This window comes from Ranitomeya imitator, chromosome 1, assembly GCF_032444005.1.
Source record: "Ranitomeya imitator isolate aRanImi1 chromosome 1, aRanImi1.pri, whole genome shotgun sequence".
Lineage (NCBI taxonomy): Eukaryota > Metazoa > Chordata > Amphibia > Anura > Dendrobatidae > Ranitomeya > Ranitomeya imitator.
This window is the reverse complement of record NC_091282.1, coordinates 384,727,559-384,746,772: the sequence shown is the minus strand read 5'-3', so window position 1 is coordinate 384,746,772 and position 19,214 is coordinate 384,727,559. Positions and strand designations below refer to the sequence as shown.

At 42.7% G+C, this 19,214-nt stretch overlaps 1 protein-coding gene across 2 annotated transcripts in view; it reads left to right on the top strand.

Annotated features, from left to right (window-relative positions):
• Positions 1-19,214, top strand: part of HSD17B3 (hydroxysteroid 17-beta dehydrogenase 3) — a 160,938-nt gene that overhangs the window by 122,696 nt on the left and 19,028 nt on the right. For both annotated transcript variants that reach the window (XM_069745461.1, XM_069745460.1), the window contains 3 exons: positions 12,054-12,088; positions 14,795-14,876; positions 18,363-18,428. In XM_069745461.1, coding sequence (XP_069601562.1) covers positions 12,054-12,088; positions 14,795-14,876; positions 18,363-18,428 — 183 coding nt within the window. The remainder of the gene's footprint in view (positions 1-12,053; positions 12,089-14,794; positions 14,877-18,362; positions 18,429-19,214) is intronic.

The following is a 19,214-nucleotide window of genomic DNA, read 5'->3' as shown; positions in this document are numbered from 1 at the left end:
CAGTTAGAAGGTGTACGTAAACTTGTTGTGAGTTTAAATCTTCCTTTATAGGTGTGTGAGACTGCTGGGGAAAATCAGGCCCACTGTATTACACTAAACAGATTGAGTGGCAGAAAGTGGATGACAGATGCCACAAACAGGACTGACGCAGATGCACTCAGTGGCAATACAAATCTCCCTTTTTTATGTGAAGGAGACTGCAGGAAAACATCAGGCCCACTGTATTACACTATAGTTTGAGTAGCAGAAAGTGGATGACAGATGCCACAAACAGGACTGGCGCAGATGCACTCAGTGGCAATATAAATTTCCCTTTTTTATGTGTGGGAGAATGCAGGAAAAAATCTGGCCCACTGTATTACACTACAGTTTGAGTGGCAGAAAATGGATGACAGGTGCCACAAACAGGACTGACGCAGATGCAATCAGTGGCAATATAAATCTCATTTTTTTATGTGTGGGAGAATGCAGGAAAAAATCAGGCCCACTGTATTGCACTACAGTTTGAGTGACAGAAAGTGGATGACAGATGCCACAAACAGGACTGATGCAGATGCACTCAGTGGCAATATAAATCTCCCTTTTTTATGCGTGGGAGAATGCAGGAAAAAATCAAGCCCACTGTATTACACTACAGTTTGAGAGGCAGAAAGTGGATGACAGATGCCACAAACAGGAATGACGCAGATGCACTCAGTGGCAATATAAATCTCCCTTTTTTATGTGTGGAAGAATGCAAGAAAAAAATCAGGCCCACTGTATTACACTACAGTTTGAGTGGCAGAAAGTGGATGACAGATGCTACAAACAGGACTGACGCAGATGCACTCAGTGGCAATATAAATCTCCCTTTTTTATGTGTGGGAGAATGCAGGAAAAAATCAGGCCCACTGTATTACACTACAGTTTGAGTGACAGAAAGTGGATGACAGATGCCACAAACAGGACTGACGCAGATGCACTCAGTGGCAATATAAATCTCCATTTTTATGTGTGGGAGAATGCAGGAAAAAATCTGGCCCACTGTATTACACTACAGTTTGAGTGGCAGAAAGTGGATGACAGATGCCACAAACAGCACTGACGCAGATGCACTCAGTGGCAATATAAATCTCACTTTTTTTATGTGTGGGAGAATGCAGGAAAAAATCAGGCCCACTGTATTACACTACAGTTTGAGTGGCAGAAAGTGGATGACAGATGCCACAAACAGCACTGACGCAGATGCACTCAGTGGCAATATAAATCTCCCTTTTTTATGTGTGGGAGACAGCAGGAAAACATCAGGCCCACTGTATTACACTACAGTTTGAGTGGCAGAAAGTGGTTGGCAGATATATCAAAAAATACAAGGGCTGTAGTAAAATTTCAATCTCCCTACAATGATCAAAGGACAAGTATGGCAGCAATAAAAAGGACTGCTGCACACAAGAGTGTGGGCAAAGAAACAAGAGAACTGTGCAGAAAAGAAGGAGCAACATGATTTTTGCCTTGAAAAAAGCAGTTGGTTTGCACAGCGGCATACAAACAGCAATGCAGCTATCAGGGAACCTTATAAGGCAGCCTTATAAGCTACAGAGCTGATGCAAAGAAATCTAGCCTCCACTGTCCCTGCAAGGAAAAGGTGTTGTTGGACAGTGGAAATCGCTATAGCACAAGCAGTTTGGGGGTTAATTTTCCCTTCCTAACAATATCCCTGCTTCAGACAAAGCTACAGCAACATCTCCCTATGCTCAGATCGGCAGAAGTAAGATGGCGGTCGGCGTGCACGCCCCTTTATAGCCCCTGTGACGCCGCAGAAAGCAAGCCAATCACTGTAATGCCCTTCTCTAAGATGGTGGGGACTGAGACCCATGTCATCACGCTGCCCACACTCTGCGTCCACCTTCATTGGCTGAGAAATGGCGCTGAACGCGTCATATGAAACGCGACTTTGGCACGAAGATCGCGTACCGCATGGCCGATCCCACACTGGGATCGGGTCGGGTTTCATGAAACCCGACTTTGCCGAAAGTCGGCGACTTAGGAAATTGACCGATCCGTTTCGCTCAACCCTAGCTGCCACATTGTCAAGGAGAAATGTAAATAAAACAAAACATCCACTTTAAGTTTTGCTCTTCTCCACTGGTGACAAGTCAAGCAAATCTCCTGACAAGCGTTATATACAGATATTCCTAAGATGTAGTTGTTTTTTATCATTTAAATAGTTTTATGTTCACACCGTAGATTACATATCAATGAAATAAGGTCTTGCTGACATGAAATTATCGGATTGTTGGCCAGCTTCTTTCCACATAGCTTATTAGTGTTTCCTTATTCCAGATTGTTTTGGTATATTTTATGCCTGATGCAGCACAAAACTATGTTGCCAAATTTCCTATACAGATTCGTAGAATTGTTGTAAAACTGCATGCATTAAAACTAATCAAAAGTGGCAAATAAATGGGTTTACTTTAACCATAACAATTTTTGTACTTTCCTTAAATTCCCCTAAGAAACATGGATTATTTTAATTTAGTTATGGTAGTCTATTTCAATTATAAAGATGAATGTAAGAACATTACACAATGGGAAACAACGTTCTTCGAATTATGAAAGCAGAATTTTGGTTAGATGCCGAGTTGTGCAAAGTATTTTCAAATTAATTTTTATAAATAACTTTGAAGGTAACTGGTCTAAAAATCCAACACAGAAAAACCTTATTTACTCCAATTTTAGGATTAATTCCCATCTCTGCCTATGCAGTTTTCTTAACTCCCATTCATTACTTTGGGAATCAAGGAAATAGAGCTCAGAATTTCTCAGCTGTTTTCATAGCTCTGCCTCCAGAAATATATAATTAACTAGATGGTGGCCCAATTCTAACACATCGGGTATTCTAGAATATGTATGTATGTATGTATATAGCAGCCACATAGTATATAGCACATTCCATGTAGTATATAGGAGCTACATAGTATATAGGAGCCACGTACTATATAGCAGCCACGCAGTATATAACACAGCCACGTAGTATATAACACAGCCCACATAATGTATATCACAGGCCATGCAATATATAACATAGGCCACGCAGTTTATAACACAGCCCATGCAGTATATAACACAGCCCATGCAGTATATAACACAGCCCACTCTGTATATAACACAGCCCACGCAGTATATAACACAGCACACACAGTATATAACACAGCCCACACAGTATATAACACAGCCCACGCAATATATAACACAGCCCACGTAATATATAGCACAGCCCACGCAGTATATAACACAGGCCATGCAATATATAACACAGCCACGCAGTATATAACACAGGGCACACAGTATATAGCACAGCCCATGCAGTATATAACACAGGCCACGCAGTATATAACACAGGCCACGCAGTATATAACAGTGGCCACGCAGTATATAACAGTAGCCACGCAGTATATAACACAGCCCACGCAGTATATAACACTGCCCACGTAGTATATAGCAGCCACGCAGTATATAGCACAGCCCACGCAGTATATAACACAGCCCACGCAGTATATAACACAGCTCACGCAGTATATAACACTGCCCACATAGTATATAGCAGTGTGGGCACTATATCCCTGTTAAAAAAATAATTAAAATAAAAAATAGTTATATACTCACCCTCCGGTGTCCAGCAAAGCTGTCCCGATGCGCGCGCTGCTGCCACCAGCTTCCGTTCCCAGAGATGCATTGTGAAATTACCCAGATGACTTAGCGGTCTCGCGAGACCACTAAGTATTCTGGGTAGTTTCGCAATGCAGCTCTGGGAATGGAAGCAGGCGGCAGTAGCGTGCGCATCGGCGGACGACGGGAGGTGAGAATAGCAGGTTTTTTTGTTTTTTTATTATTTTTAACCTTCGTCCGCCTGACTAGGTACAATTGTAACTATTCAGTTTTAAAATTGCAATAACTTTTTTTCGTAAAGCCGTAGAGGGCTGAAATTTCGTGACATCTCTGCAGTTTTGGTCCAGAATATATTGGCCAAATATCACAGTGGAGGTATATATGAAGGTACAATTATACCTCTGCAGCCTGTTAACGTTGTAAAATTATGCAGCCTGATGAAGGTTAACATTAGATTTTTTTACTATTGATGCTGCATTGGGAGCATCAGTAGTAAAAAGTTGGTCACACAGGGTTAATAGCAGCGTTAACGGAGTGTGTTACACCGCGGCATAACGCGGTCCATTAATGCTGCCATTAACCCTGTGTGAGCGCTGACTGGAGGGGAGTATGGAGCGGGTGCCAGGCACTGACTGGACGGAAGTAGGGAGGGACTAATTCTCGGCCAATCAGCGACGCGGGATTTCCATGACAGACAGACAGACAAACAGACGGAAGTGCCCCTTAGACAATTATATATATAGATAACTTTATCAGCTAAATAGAAAAATTATATTTGCAAACTTTAAAAACGAAGCATCTCCTTCAACAGGAAAGTTTAGAAATTAATAAGCCAGAAGAACAACATTTAAAAGATGTTAAGTTCTTATTGTAACATCTTCTAATTCCGTCCCGATAACTCCCATAGATGTATGGCGGATGTCAGTTCCGGGTGGATTGAGTCCTCTCTACACACATTGGGTGTAATATTTAAACAAACAAACGACCAAAATCAGCATAATGAAAAATCCTACCCAAAAAATCAAAGAAATTATTAGAAGATGTGGTAATGCTGATACGAATCAGGACAAAATATACGAACTAGTCGCAATGATACATAGAAGAGGAGTGGGTCAAAAAGACCCAAAAGAACGGCCCAAAAATTCAAAAAATAACAGGATATCAAAAAATCTTTATTAATAAAACAGTAGCAAACAGGTAGGGGCATGGCGCAGCATGGCATAAAAAGACACTGCACAGTCGTGTAAAATACCAAGGGCGCACAGAGCCGGGGAATCAACACACCCAAATACTATTATGGATCACCATAGAGAACCATGCATTCCCCCTGCAAGGGGAGAAGATTATAGGGTACATACATATCTATATAGGAAACATGGATGCACTTTCAGCATACAAATAAATAGACGAGGGTCACAAAAATCTTAAGAATAAACCTTTGTAGGAGATGTAACAGATACAAAATACAAGGTCCCCATATTAAATTGCAAGATGGAGAATATGCTAATTACCTTATGGATGTGAGACTCCCAGGATCCGTGCGCCCACCCCGACGCGCGTTTCGGTAACACACCTTCCTCAGGGGGCTTGGAGAAGGAGTACCAAGAGTGACGCTTTATACACATGGATGCCGGAAATGAACCCAGCGTGATCCCAGAAGTGCTTTGGGATACCCATAGCAACCAATACTAACCGCCCACTGCTGACATTAAAAACACAGGCGTTTAGTGCAGTGAGCGCCCACCCATACAGCCAACCCTCCCAAGATACCCGGCGCCCAAGCCGCACCCCGCCGGCCAGCAGACAAACCACGGGGCCCCGTGTAGTCTGATGCCGGACGTGCAGCCAGCGCGAACGCCGGGTAAAGCAAGGAAGGCCGGCGCATGCGCAGTAGACTCCCGAGCTGCAAGACGCCATGTTGCAAAAGGGAAACAAGTGTGGGCACACAACAAGTGAATAAAAAACAATTTTAAAATGGAATGGAATTGAACATACATGGAGGGTGAAACTACATACAGGGATGCGTGGCTAATATATACTGCCATATCATCACCCCACACGGCAATGGACGAAAGCGCCTGTCCACTATTAACCCTTACAGTAACCGGATGAAATGCAACGGATAGAGCCTCCGCCATCCAGGTATTTTGATCATTTGAATGAATATGGGCAAGTATTTCCATTAATACCAAAAGATGTAATATATATAAAAGCGAAAAGACTCATGGTTCATTATTACAGCACAATATTCATCCATAAAAGGTGTCTCAACTAAAAGCTCCTTTCCAAATTGTCCTCCGTGCATGATGAGATTTGTCCAGTTGTGCTAAATAAAGGGATGATGATTCGATGCACCAGACTGGATCCCAGCTAACTCCTCCGCAGGGGGGCCGATGGAGGGGCCAATACAGCCAATGGTAAATCCCCTTCATCACAAGTCCATACTTCCAAAATTTCCAGGAACACTTAACCAAAAGAAACTCCGTGACAAATCCTAAAATAAAATATGAAGCATACAATAAAAAATTAAAAACAAACACCTGTAACAGAGTCAAGTACAGAACGCGCAGCAAGCGGCGATCACAAAAAGGACGAAAAGCTGAGACTCTCATTCAGACCCCGTGGGTGCTACTCAAAAATGTCCTCCGAGGCTCTCTATTGTAGTGGCTATGCACCAGGTAGTCACGCAAATTTCTAGCCCTTCTAAATGTAATAGCGGATTTATCAGGTAGCAATTTGGCAATGGTTGAGTCAGTCATTAGTATAGGCCATGCCTTAGTGAGGTCTGAGCCTACTGATTCAGATTGGGTGTTGACATTAGTAATAAATCTCAACACTCCAGAATCGCTTGCATGGCTGTTATTAGAATACAATAACGAGTTTCTTTCTGACCATTTCGCTCGATGGTATGCCCTTTTAATTGCTCGCCGACTATATCCCCTCTCGAGAAACCGCTGCTTAAGTTTTTTAGCCTCCTCCTCAAATAACACTTGTGTGGAGCAAATCCGCCGAAGGCGCAAAAATTGCCCCATTGTCATCAAGCACGGAGGACAATTTGGAAAGGAGCTTTTAGTTGGGACGCTTTTTTGGATGAATATTGTGCTGTAATAATGAACCATGAGTCTTTTCGCTTTTATATATATTACATCTTTTGGTATTAATGGAAATACTTGCCCATATTCATTCAAATTATCAAAATACCTGGATGGCGGAGGCTCTATCTGTTGCATTTCAACCGGTTACTGTAACTGTTAATAGTGCTGAGGCGCTTTCGTCCATTGCCGTGTGGGGTGATGATATGGCAGTATATATTAGCCACGCATCCCTGTATGTAGTTTCCCCTCCATGTATGTTCAATTCCATTCCATTTTAAAATTGTTTTTTATTCACTTGTTGTGTGCCCACACTTGTTTCCCTTTTGCAACATGGCGTCTTGCTGCTCGGGAGTCTACTGCGCATGCGCCGGTCTTCCCTGCTTTACCCGGCGTTCGCGCTGGCTGCACGTCCGGTATCAGACTACACGGGGCCCTGTGGTTTGTCTGCTGGCCGGCGGGGTGCGGCGCGGGCGCCGGGTATCTTGGGAGGGTTGGCTGTATGGGTGGGCACTCCCTGCACTAAACGCCTGTGTTTTTAATGTCAGCAGTGGGCGGTGAGTATTGGTTGCTATGGGTATCCCAGAGCACTTCCGGGATCACGCTGGGTTCATTTCCGGCATCCATGTGTATAAAGCGTCACTCTTGGTACTCCTTCTCCAAGCCCCCTGAGGAAGGTGTGTTACCGAAACACGCGTCGGGGTGGGCGCACGGATCCTGGGAGTCTCACATCCATAAGATAATTAGCATTTTCTCCATCTTGCAGTTTAATATGGGGACCTTGTATTTTGTATCTGTTACATCTCCTACAAAGGTTTATTCTTAAGATTTTTGTGGCCCTCGTCTATTTATTTGTATGCTGAAAGTGCATCCATGTTTCCTATATAGATATGTATGTACCCTATAATCTTCTCCCCTTGCAGAGGGAATGCATGGTTCTCTATGTTGATCCATAATAGTATTTGGGTGTGTTGATTCCCCGGCTCCGTGTGCCCTTGGTATTTTACATGACTGTGCAGTGTCTTTGTATGCCATGCTGCGCCATGCCCCTACCTGTTTGCTACTGTTTTATTAATAAAGATTTTTTGATATCCTGTTATTTTTTGAATTTTTGGGCCGTTCTTTTGGGTCTTTTTGACCCACTCCTCTTCTTTTACATTGGGTCTATAATGTTGCTACTTCGAGAAAAGTCCAATCTTTCAAAATACAAAATTATTTAATTTATATGGTAAACAATGCAAATCCAAAAACAATAAATGAAAACCTCAAAATGCTGTTTTTTTTGGTCATCTTGCCTGCTTAAAAAAGTGGAGTAAAGGTGACCATTAAAAATGTTACCAAATGAGAACTAATGAGAACTACAGCTCACCACTCAAACAACAAGCCCTTACCAGTTCTTCGGCGGAGCGATAGAAATGTTGTTGGTTTTAGACAGTGGTAATACAAACCAATTACCGTATATGCTCGAGTATAAGCCGACCCGAGTATAAGTCGACCCCCCTAATTTTGCAACAAAAAGCAGGGAAAACTTATTGACTCAAGTATAAGTCTAGGGTGGAAAATGCAGCAGCTACCGGTAAATGTCCAAAATAAAAAAAGATACCAATAAAAGTAAAATTATTTGAGACATCAGTAGGTTAAGTGTTTTTGAATACCCATATTGAATCAGGAGCCCCATATAATGCTCCATACTGTTCATTATGGCCCCATATGATGCTTCATACAAAATAGGCCCCATATAATGCTCCATACAGTTCATTATGGCCCCATAAGATGCTCCATACAAAATAGGCCCCAAATAATGCTCCATACAGTTTATTATGGCCCCATAAGATGCTCCATATACAAATATGCCCCATATAATGCTCCATGCAGTTCTTTATGGACCCATAGATGCCCCATATAATGCTCCATTCAGTTCTTTATGGCCCCATAGATGCTCCATATAATGCTCCATGCAGTTCTTTATGGCCCCATAGATGCCCCATATAATGCTCCATGCAGTTCTTTATGGCCCCATAGATGCCCAATATAATACTCCATGCAGTTCTTTATGGCCCCATAGATGCCCCATATAATGCTCCATTCAGTTCTTTATTGCCCCATAGATGCTTCATATAATGCTCCATGCAGTTCTTTATGGCCCCATAGATGCCCCATATAATGCTCCATTCAGTTCTTTATGGCCCCATAGATGCTCCATATAATGCTCCATGGAGTTCTTTATGGCCCGATGTAATGCTCCATATAATGCTCCATGCAGTTCAGTATGGCACCATAGTTGCCCGTATAATGCTCCATGCAGTTCTTTATGGCCCCATAGATGCCCCATATAATGCTCCATGCAGTTATGGCCCCATAGATGCCCCATATAATGCTCCATGCAGTTATGGCCCCATAGGTGCCCCATATAATGCTTCATGCAGTTCTTTATGGCCCCATAGACGATTCATATAGCATTGTGCCACATGTAATGCTGCTGCTGCTGCACTAAAACAAAAAAAATGACATACTCACCTCTCGTCGCTGCCCGCTGCTCCTCAGCGCCCCATCTCTCTGCACTAACTGCTCAGGCAGAAAGCGGCGTGCACACTAATACGTCATCGCACCCTCTGTCCTGAACAGTCACTGTAGAGGACGCGGAAGACGAGGCGGCGGTGGAACGCGGAAAGGTGAATATGACATACTCACCTGCTCCCAGCGCTCCTGACGCGGTCCCCGCATGTCCCATGTCTCCGGGAGCGGCAGCTTCTTCCTATAGTGAGCGGTCACGTGGTACCGCTCATTACAGTAATGAATATGCGGCTCCACCCCTATGGGAGTGGAGTCCATATTCATAACTTTAATGAGCAGTACCAGTGACCGCTGAACAGGGGAAGAAGCTGCCGTGCCCGAAGATGCGGGGACCACGCCAGGAGCGCTGGGAGCAGGTGAGTATTTGACAAGCGTCACTCCCCCTCACCCGCCGACCCTCCCGCCATCCATGACTCGAGTATAAACCGAGAGGGGCACTTTCAGCCTATTTTTTGGGGCTGAAAATCTCAGCTTATACTCGAGTTTATACGGTATGTATAAAAAAAACAAAGGACTGGGTTTTTTAAAAGCAGTAAAATGCATAAAAAGAGTCTATAAAAACAAAACCAATCAAAAAAAAGGGCGGGATTTCTTTTTTTCACAATTTTGTTTCTATTTCTTTATTTGTTATATGCTAAAATAAATGGTGTCATTTAGAACTACAACTTCTCTGACAAAAAAAAAGTCCTCATATGGCTTAAAAGTTATGGCTTTTGGGATGAAGGGAAGGAAAAAAGCTAAAGTGCATAAATAAAGACATGTTTCCACAGGAGAGGTAGATGTTAGAGGCGTGTGTATCTGTGTACAGAATACATATATATATATATATATATATATATATATATATATATATATATACATATGCTCTCTCTCTATCTATACAGTTAGGGCCAGAAATATTTGGACAGTGACACAAGTTTTGTTATTTTAGCTGTTTACAAAAACATGTTCAGAAATACAATTATATATATAATATGGGCTGAAAGTGCACACTCCCAGCTGCAATATGATAGTTTCCACATCCAAATCGGAGAAAGGGTTTAGGAATCATAGCTCTGTAATGCATAGCGTCCTCTTTTTCAAGGGACCAAAAGTAATTGGACAATGGACTCTAAGGGCTGCAATTAACTCTGAAGGCGTCTCCCTCGTTAACCTGTAATCAATGAAGTAGTTAAAAGGTCAGGGGTGGATTCCAGGTGTGTGGTTTTGCATTTGGAAGCTGTTGCTGTGAGCAGACAACATGCGGTCAAAGGAACTCTCAATTGAGGTGAAGCAGAACATCCTGAGGCTGAAAAAAAAGAAAAAATCCATCAGAGAGATAGCAGACATGCTTGGAGTAGCAAAATCAACAGTTGGGTACATTCTGAGAAAAAAGGAATTGACTGGTGAGCTTGGGAACTCAAAAAGGCCTGGGCGTCCACAGATGACAACAGTGGTGGATGATCGCCGCATACTTAATTTGGTGAAGAAGAACCCGTTCACAACATCAACTGAAGTCCAGAACACTCTCAGTGAAGTACGTGTATCTGTCTCTAAGTCAACAGTAAAGAGAAGACTCCATGACAGTAAATACAAAGGGTTCACATCTAGATGCAAACCATTCATCAATACCAAAAATAGACAGGCCAGAGTTAAATTTGCAGAAAAACACCTCAAGAAGCCAGCTCAGTTCTGGAAAAGTATTCTATGGACAGATGAGACAAAGATCAACCTGTACCAGAATGATGGGAAGAAAAAAGTTTGGAGAAGAAAGGGAACGGCACATGATCCAAGGCACCCCACATCCTCTGTAAAACATGGTGGAGGCAACGTGATGGCATGGGCATGCATGGCTTTCAATGGCACTGGGTCACTTGTGTTTATTGATGACATAAGAGCAGACAAGAGTAGCCGGATGAATTCTGAAGTGTACCGGGATACACTTTCAGCCCAGATTCAGCCAAATGCTGCAAAGTTGATTGGACTGCGCTTCATAGTACAGATGGACAATGACCCCAAGCAAACATCCAAACTACCCAGGAGTTCATGAGTGCCAAAAAGTGGAACATTCTGCAATGGCCAAGTCAATCTCCAGATCTAAACCCAATTGAGCATGCATTTCACTTGCTCAAATCCAGACTTAAGACGGAAAGACCCACAAACAAGCAAGACCTGAAGGCTGCGGCTGTAAAGGCCTGGCAAAGCATTAAGAAGGAGGAAACCCAGCGTTTGGTGATGTCCATGGGTTCCAGACTTAAGGCAGTGATTGCCTCCAAAGGATTTGCAACAAAATATTGAAAATAAAAATATTTTGTTTGGGTTATGTTTATTTGTCCAATTTCTTTTGACCTCCTAAAATGTGGAGTGTTTGTAAAGAAATGTGTACAATTCCTACATTTTCTATCAGATATTTTTGTTCAACCCTTCAAATTAAACGTTACAATCTGCACTTGAATTCTGTTGTAGAGGTTTCATTTCAAATCCAATGTGGTGGCATGCAGAGCCCAACTCGCGAAAATTGTGTCACTGTCCAAATATTTCTGGCCCTAACTGTATATCTACATATACTGTATATAAAGAAGAAAAGCAAAAACCAGGCATGTACCAAACCTTTGCATTAAATCCAAAAAATGAAGGCAGCACACCAACAGCTGAAAATTCACGTTCGGTTTATTGGCCAATATGCAACGTTTCGGTCCCAAGTGTGGACCTTTCTCAAGCCACTATATTATACTAAATATTACTTACTTTTTTATCTAGATGACAAGACTAGTATTGAAGCAGATGGAGCAAAGGTAAAATCTGTTACTTATATGCCCATTTTTGTTTCTTCTGTTTGAATGTGATTTAGTCAGGGGTGTCAAGGGCCCACCAATAACATTGACGCTGGGGGCCCATTGTTCTCCTACATGCAAATATTACATTACCTTCATTCACAAATTTGGCTTTGCTTCTATATAATAGTGAAATTGACAGTTAGTGACGCTGATACAAAGTGGAGAGGATTCAGCTGCAAATAAGACAATAACCACAAATTTGTCAAGTGTAAACATTTTATAGATTGTTATAATTAATTTATAATATATTTTGCCTTCCCTAGCAGGAGAAAAAAGAAGTATAAATTAGCCGGGCAAGATGTAAGACCATAGGGAAGCCCACACGGTAGTGAAAGTTATGCCACCAGATTGCCTTAGTGCCAGCTAAAATGTCCAAATGTGGTGGTCTGGCCTGCTAGTGAGTATTATAGATAATTTAAAATAAGGCAGTTAAAGCCTAACCATAAGTACATAAAGGTAATGTTAGTCTTTCACAAATATATGTGCTGGCTATAATATTGGAAAAGTGGTTTTAGGAAGAATTGGACAGGTCCTGCACCGTTGCAAGCACGCACCATTTCGTTGCAGTGCCTGCACTCCTACAGTTGGCCGGAAGAGTCGCACAGAGCGCTTGTCACCGGCTGGGACAACGCTACAATTCCATCTGCCCACTATTTATCCCCATGTTTACAAAAGGCAGCACTGAAGATCTTCCTCCCCAGCTACCGGACTACAGACTTGACAACGATAAGGTAAAACAACTTTTCTAATACTGTAGCCAGCATGTATATTTGTGAAAGACTAACATTACCTTTATGTGCTTATTGTTTGGTTTTATCTGCTTTATTTTAAACAATCTATAACACTCCTTACAGCGATCCGTACGGAGTTTTACGGTCACGTGGGGCGGTCACCTGATCACTTACGTCACACAGGTCCTAGTCGCGCCGCTCACATTGTTTGCACTTTGCGGCGTCGCCGGACCAAGACGGAGGATCTCCGCCCCCAGCTGGAACCCGATATCCGGAGTCAGCTGCCACCGGCCAGGGCAGCTCTCCGGCATCACGCTTCTTAGAATCTACGTGTGTGGTTTATCATAAACCGGGAACTTCTTTGAACCAGGAGACGACTGATTCTTACTACTTAAGGTACTGACCTCCATCTGAGCATATGTTCACAATTTTAGTGGGAGAACGTAGTACGTTTTTGGTAAACAATATTAACATCTTTTTTTGGAGTTGTGATTGTGCGGCAGTCATATAGTGGACTACATATTGGACTTGTGACTATTAGAACGGGTTGAGGAAAGAACCTAGGTGTATATCTGGATTGCATCGCACATGCGATTTCACTTTGTATATTCTGGCAATTGGAAGGTCATCTTATTTTTAGGGTATACCAGCGCGAATATATATATATATTTTATAACTTTGTACTTTTTACAATCTGTGGTGATTGTTTTATTCGCTGCAGGTATTTATATACCCTATATCACCAGCGTCGCTTTCACCCTTATTTAAATCTATAACACTCACTAGCAGAATGGTGGGGTTTACCTGTACCCCATGTGAATGACCACCACTCTAGACATTTGGACATTTTAGCTGGCACAAGAGGCAATCTAGTGGTATAACTTTTCCCACCGTGTGGGCTCCCCTATGGTCTTACATCATGCACTGCTTCTATATAATACGTTGGGTAGTTTGTATGGATGAAGAGATGCTGCCTATGTCTGTACAGAGTGAATCAAGTATATTGTGTCAACTACAATTCATACTTCTGCACAGAGGCCCACCGGGGAATTCACCTGTTCTCCTGTGGTCCAGTCTGGATATAGTCTAATATTAGCAGTAATTTCATAACGTACAGCTTGTAGTTTACAGCCTGGAAAATAAAACAACTTTGTTAACCTTAAAGTGAACCTGTCAGCAGCATTGTGCACAGTAACCTACACACATTGTCAGGTCAGCGCTGTTATATTGATTAAAATGATACCTTGGTTGATGAAGTCTGTCTTGTGGTTGTTGTTAATCTTTATTTTCAGTTTTGAGTTAATGATATGCTCGTGCTCCGGAGCGGCCTGTGGGGGGGCTGCATGTGGTGCTCTGATTAGCTATTCATAATGCAGACTGCTGACAGGTCACTGATCCCTCACTGACTTGCCTCCTAGTTTGCATAATGAATATCTGTGTACACCTGCGCTGCAGCATAATCGCTTGTTTTATGAAGAATACATTTTCTTCATGTTATTCAGCTTAGAGAGAAATAAACTTTGAAAATGTCGCCCACTGTGTCTGCGCAGTAGCAATTATCGGTGTCTATAGCTGTGATCTGATAGCTGCTACTGCGCATGCGCCGGCGGCGCCATCTTACTGGAGAAGAAAAAAATTACTCCTCCAAGATGGTGCCGCCTGCATCTGGTCAGTAGCAGCTCGGAGATAGCTGAGCACCTGGCAGAGAGACACAAAGACTCAAAGGCAGAATATGAATCATTTAGTGGACAGAAATTGTGCTATCCCAACATTGCAGCTTATCCTGAAAAGTCACCTGAAACAAAATTACACTTTAATGAAATGCTGCTATTTCCTGAAATATATAAATTGCTTTATCTTAAATGAACAAATCAAAGTGCTACAATGTAAAAAAAATATGTCATGTTTATATTTGCTTTTTTTTTACTTTTAGGAAAAAGGGTCTAATTTTGAATGTTTCCTCTGCTATTGGTATCTTTCCTTGCCCCCTTTATACCATATATTCTGCTTCCAAAGTAAGTAATGTGGTGGGCACAAAATGTTTGAAAATGAACTGGCTTTTTTTTCTAATAAAAAATGGAGATGTCATTCAATAAAACCCACAGACATTTCAGTTTTTATTCCACAGCATGAACAAAATGCGTGCTGCACACGTGCACACTATTGACACAAGGATGGCATCCGTGTGTCACCAGCTTGACATGTAACAGCATCTGGAAAGTAGTGGTACAGTTTTGCGCTGCTTCCAGACGCTGCCGGCTGAAAGCAACTCTCATTAATGTCTCCTGCTCACTCTGAGATCGCCATGACCAGAAGACAATGATGGGAGTTGTAATCAGCATCACAAGTACCGGAGCCTGGGAAGAAGCAGTACAGTTTGCGCTGTTCCCGGGCGCCGGCTCGCTGCTGAAGGCAGGGAGTTGGATTCCGCAGCAGCTGTGTAACTCTTGTGTAAAATAAAGAAATAAAAGAACGGTGTGGACTCCTGCACAATTTTCATAACCTGCAGAAGGATAGCCCAAGGCTGAGAGCTGGTGTTAATAATCTGGGACAAGAGACAATACCACATAAGGTTCCCAGGCTATTAACAGCTCACAGCTGTTTACAAACCTTTTCCTGGTAAATTTGTGGGGGACCCCAGAAAAAAAATGACCGAGAGTCCCCGTGTAAACTCAACCCTGCAAAGGCTAACTAGACAGCTGTGGGATGATATTAATAGCCTGATATGAATGGGTCAGAGATATTTCCTGCCCCCAGGCTAGCAACATCAGCCCTCAGCTTCCCCAGAAAGAGTGCATCTATAAGATGCATCAAATCTGGTGCTTATCCTCGCTCTTCCCACTTGCTTTGTGGTGGCAAGTGGAGTAATAGGGTTAGAGTTGATGTCACCTTTGTATTGTCAGGTGACATCAATCCCAGGAGTTAAGACACCCACATTACTAACCCCTTATTAAATTTGGACTAAAACACACAGCAATAAAAGTCCTTATTTGAAATAAAACAAAGTGAGTTTTATTATTATTAATCCATTGAAGCCTTTGTCTCCCTGTAAAAGACAGAAAATAATAAACAACAAAAATAATCACTTTACATCTAACCCACCGATGCCCCTGTCCTCTGTAAAAAAAAAATAATAATAATAAACAACCATATCCCTCACCTGTCCGAAGTGCAGATAAGCCATACTGTCCCACGTAGTGATCCATCTCTGCAACATCTGGTTTTCAACATGAATGGTGCCATGATGCGACCACGCAGAGAAGCAGGACTCAATCATCTGCTGAGAAAGCAGTTTACTGTGAGCTGGGTGGGTGAACTTCGGTGACCTTCATGAGAAAATTCTCATGGTGCTCAATGAGATCACCACAGTTCACAGTGATGGGCTACTTTTTTTAGACAGTGAGTGCAACTCTCTCTCTCTATATATATATATACACACTGCTCAAAAGCATAAAGGGAACACTAAAATCCCACATCCATTAAATATTCCAGTTGCAAATCTTTATTCATTACATAGTGGAATGTGTTGAGAAAACTAAAACATAAAAATGATCAATGTAAATCAAAATTAATATCCCATGGAGGTCTGAATTTGGAATGATACTCAAAATCAAAGTGGAAAATCAAATTACAGGCTGATCCAACTTCAGTGGAAATGCCTCAAGACAAGGAAATGATGCTCGGTAGTGTGTGTGGCCACCAAGTGCCTGTATAACCTCCCTACAATGCCTGGGGATGCTCCTGATGAGGCGACAGGATCTTCTCACAGACCTGGACTAAAGCATCTGCCAACTCCTGGACAGTCTGTGATGCAATGAGACGTTGGTGGATGGTGCAAGATATGATGTTCCAGATGTGTTCAATCGGATTCAGGTCTGGGGAAAGGCAAGCCAGTCCATAGCTGCAATGCCTTCATCTTGCAGGAACTGCTAACACACTCCAGCCACATGAGGTCTGGCATTAGGAGGAACCCAGGGACAACAGCACCAGCATATGGTCTCACAAGGGGTCTGAGGATCTCATCTCGGTACCTATTGGCAGTCAGGCTACGTCTGGCCAGCACATGGAGGGCTGTGCGGCCCTCCAAAGAAATGCCACCCAACACTATTACTGACCCATTGCCAAATCGTTCCGCTGTAGGAAGTTGCAGGCAGCAGATCGCTCTCCATGGCATCTCCAGACTTTGTCATGTCTGTCACATGTGCTCAGTGTGAACCTGCTTTCATCTGAGAGCACATGGCGCCAGTGGCAAATTTGCCAATCCTGGTGTTCTGTGTCAAATGCCAAGCATCCTGCGCAGTGTTGGGCTGTGAGCACAACCCCCATCTGTGGACGTCAGCCACTCAGACCATCCCCATGGAGTCGGTTTCTAACTGTTTGTGCAGACACATTCACATTTAGGCCTGCTGGAGGTCATTTTGCAGGGCTCTGGCAGTGCTCCTCCTGTTCCTCCTTGAACAAAGGCTGAGGTAGCAGTACTGCTGCTGGGTTGTTGCCCTCCTATGGCCCCTCCACATTTCCTGGTGTACTGGCCTGTCCCCTGGTAGCACCTCCAGCCTCTGGACACTATGCTGACAGACACAGCAAATATTCATGCCACAGTTCACATTGATGTGCCATCCTGGATGAGCTGCACTACCTGAGCCACTTTTGTGGGTTGTAGAGTCCATTTCATGCTTGGCGCGTCGTAATTCTTGGAAGCCCATCCACTCATAGCATAGGCTACAACAGCTTTAGGAAGATTAATGCCGCCTGATGCACCAGTAAAAATAGGCTCTGTGACTTTAAGAGTCCCTCCTTCATAAATGAAACAAGATCGGTCTGCTTATGTGTCACACACCACATGGCCAGCTAGAGTTGTTAAATATTTCAATGACATTTCCCAGTGAATGCATTTCTAGTGGTTGAAAGCAATGTTAAAGTTGAAAAACGCTTCAAAAATGCTGCGTCTGAACTAAGCCTATGTGGGGAAGGAAATTTTCGGTCTAGGGTTAATTATTTGGCCTTACAGGCAAGTCATTAACCTGCAAAGGATGTACTTTGACATATTTCCCAGGTAAATCTGTTTTGGTTTCGTTTTAGTGTGTTTTTTGTTGCACCGGGAAAAATGGTATGAATCTCGGAAAAAAAAGTTTACGGCTGTGAACTAGGAGTCAGGAATGCTTTCAGGTTCGATCCCCATGAAGTCCCTGTGTCATTTGAGCAGTGTTTCCATCATTTTCAGATGTTTTTAGACCTTAAAAGGACCCCCGGGGGGATTGCGGTAAAAATACTGGGGGCTCCCATAGACTTACATTGGGCTCCCATAGACTTACATTGGGCTCGTTGTTCTGCTCGAGTACCCAAGTATACCAATCTGCTCGACCTGAGCAATGAGCACCCGAGCATTTTAGTGCTCGCTCATCACTAGTAATAATGTATCAGGTCCCTTGTATTTTCTTTTATTATTAGCTAAGTTGCAATAATGAGTTGATCTGTTTGTTATTGTATTTTTTCAATAGGCATTTATTACTACTTTCTCCAAAGCACTTCAAGCTGAATACAAAACCAAAGGGATTATTATACAGGTAATCTGTAATAAACAATATCAAGTTTTCATATTGTTATTCTGTTAGTCTTAATATTTGTGAAGACTAGAGTTGGCCGAACTTATTCAGTTACTCAGAACCTGAACCTGTTGCTGTACCCGACCTGTCTGAACCAGCACCAGTGTCCATCCTGTCTAGTGTTCAGGAATCCGCATTGTCTAAACCATCACCAATGTCTGTCCTTTCTAGTGTTTGAGAATCTGCATTGTCTAAACCAGCAGCAGTATCCTGTCCTGCCAGTGACCCCAAGTCCATGTCTGGGATCCTGACTCTTGGGTCAGCTGCCGCAGTACCAGGGACTGTCCTGGAGTGGTACCTGGTGGCTACCTGCAGCTGAAGCCTAACTCCACCATCAGAGGCTCTAGTGAAAACCAGGTAGCCGCTTATCCACGCCCCTCCAGGGTATGGCCGGCCTGTGGCACTATGTGTCCATGATCCACCAGCGTGACAAGTACAAAGTACAGTATTTAAGTGGTATTCTTATGCTGTATTTTTTGTAGCATTCTTCCAGGCAGACATAATAATTAGATTTTTTTAAAGTAATTCATATGGAACTCAAATTTTACTAGCTATTAGTATTTGACCTCTTTTTTAAGATATAAAATGCAAGCCTTGTTTTAAAAAAATATTGAGGTCGTTAGAAAGCATCTGGGTAAGATACAGTAAGAACTTGCTTGAAGTTCTCTGTCACATGTTCAGTGAATGATTAGAGATAAAATTGTTACGCAATACCCTCAATCCATATATAAACCCTGCAACAATGTA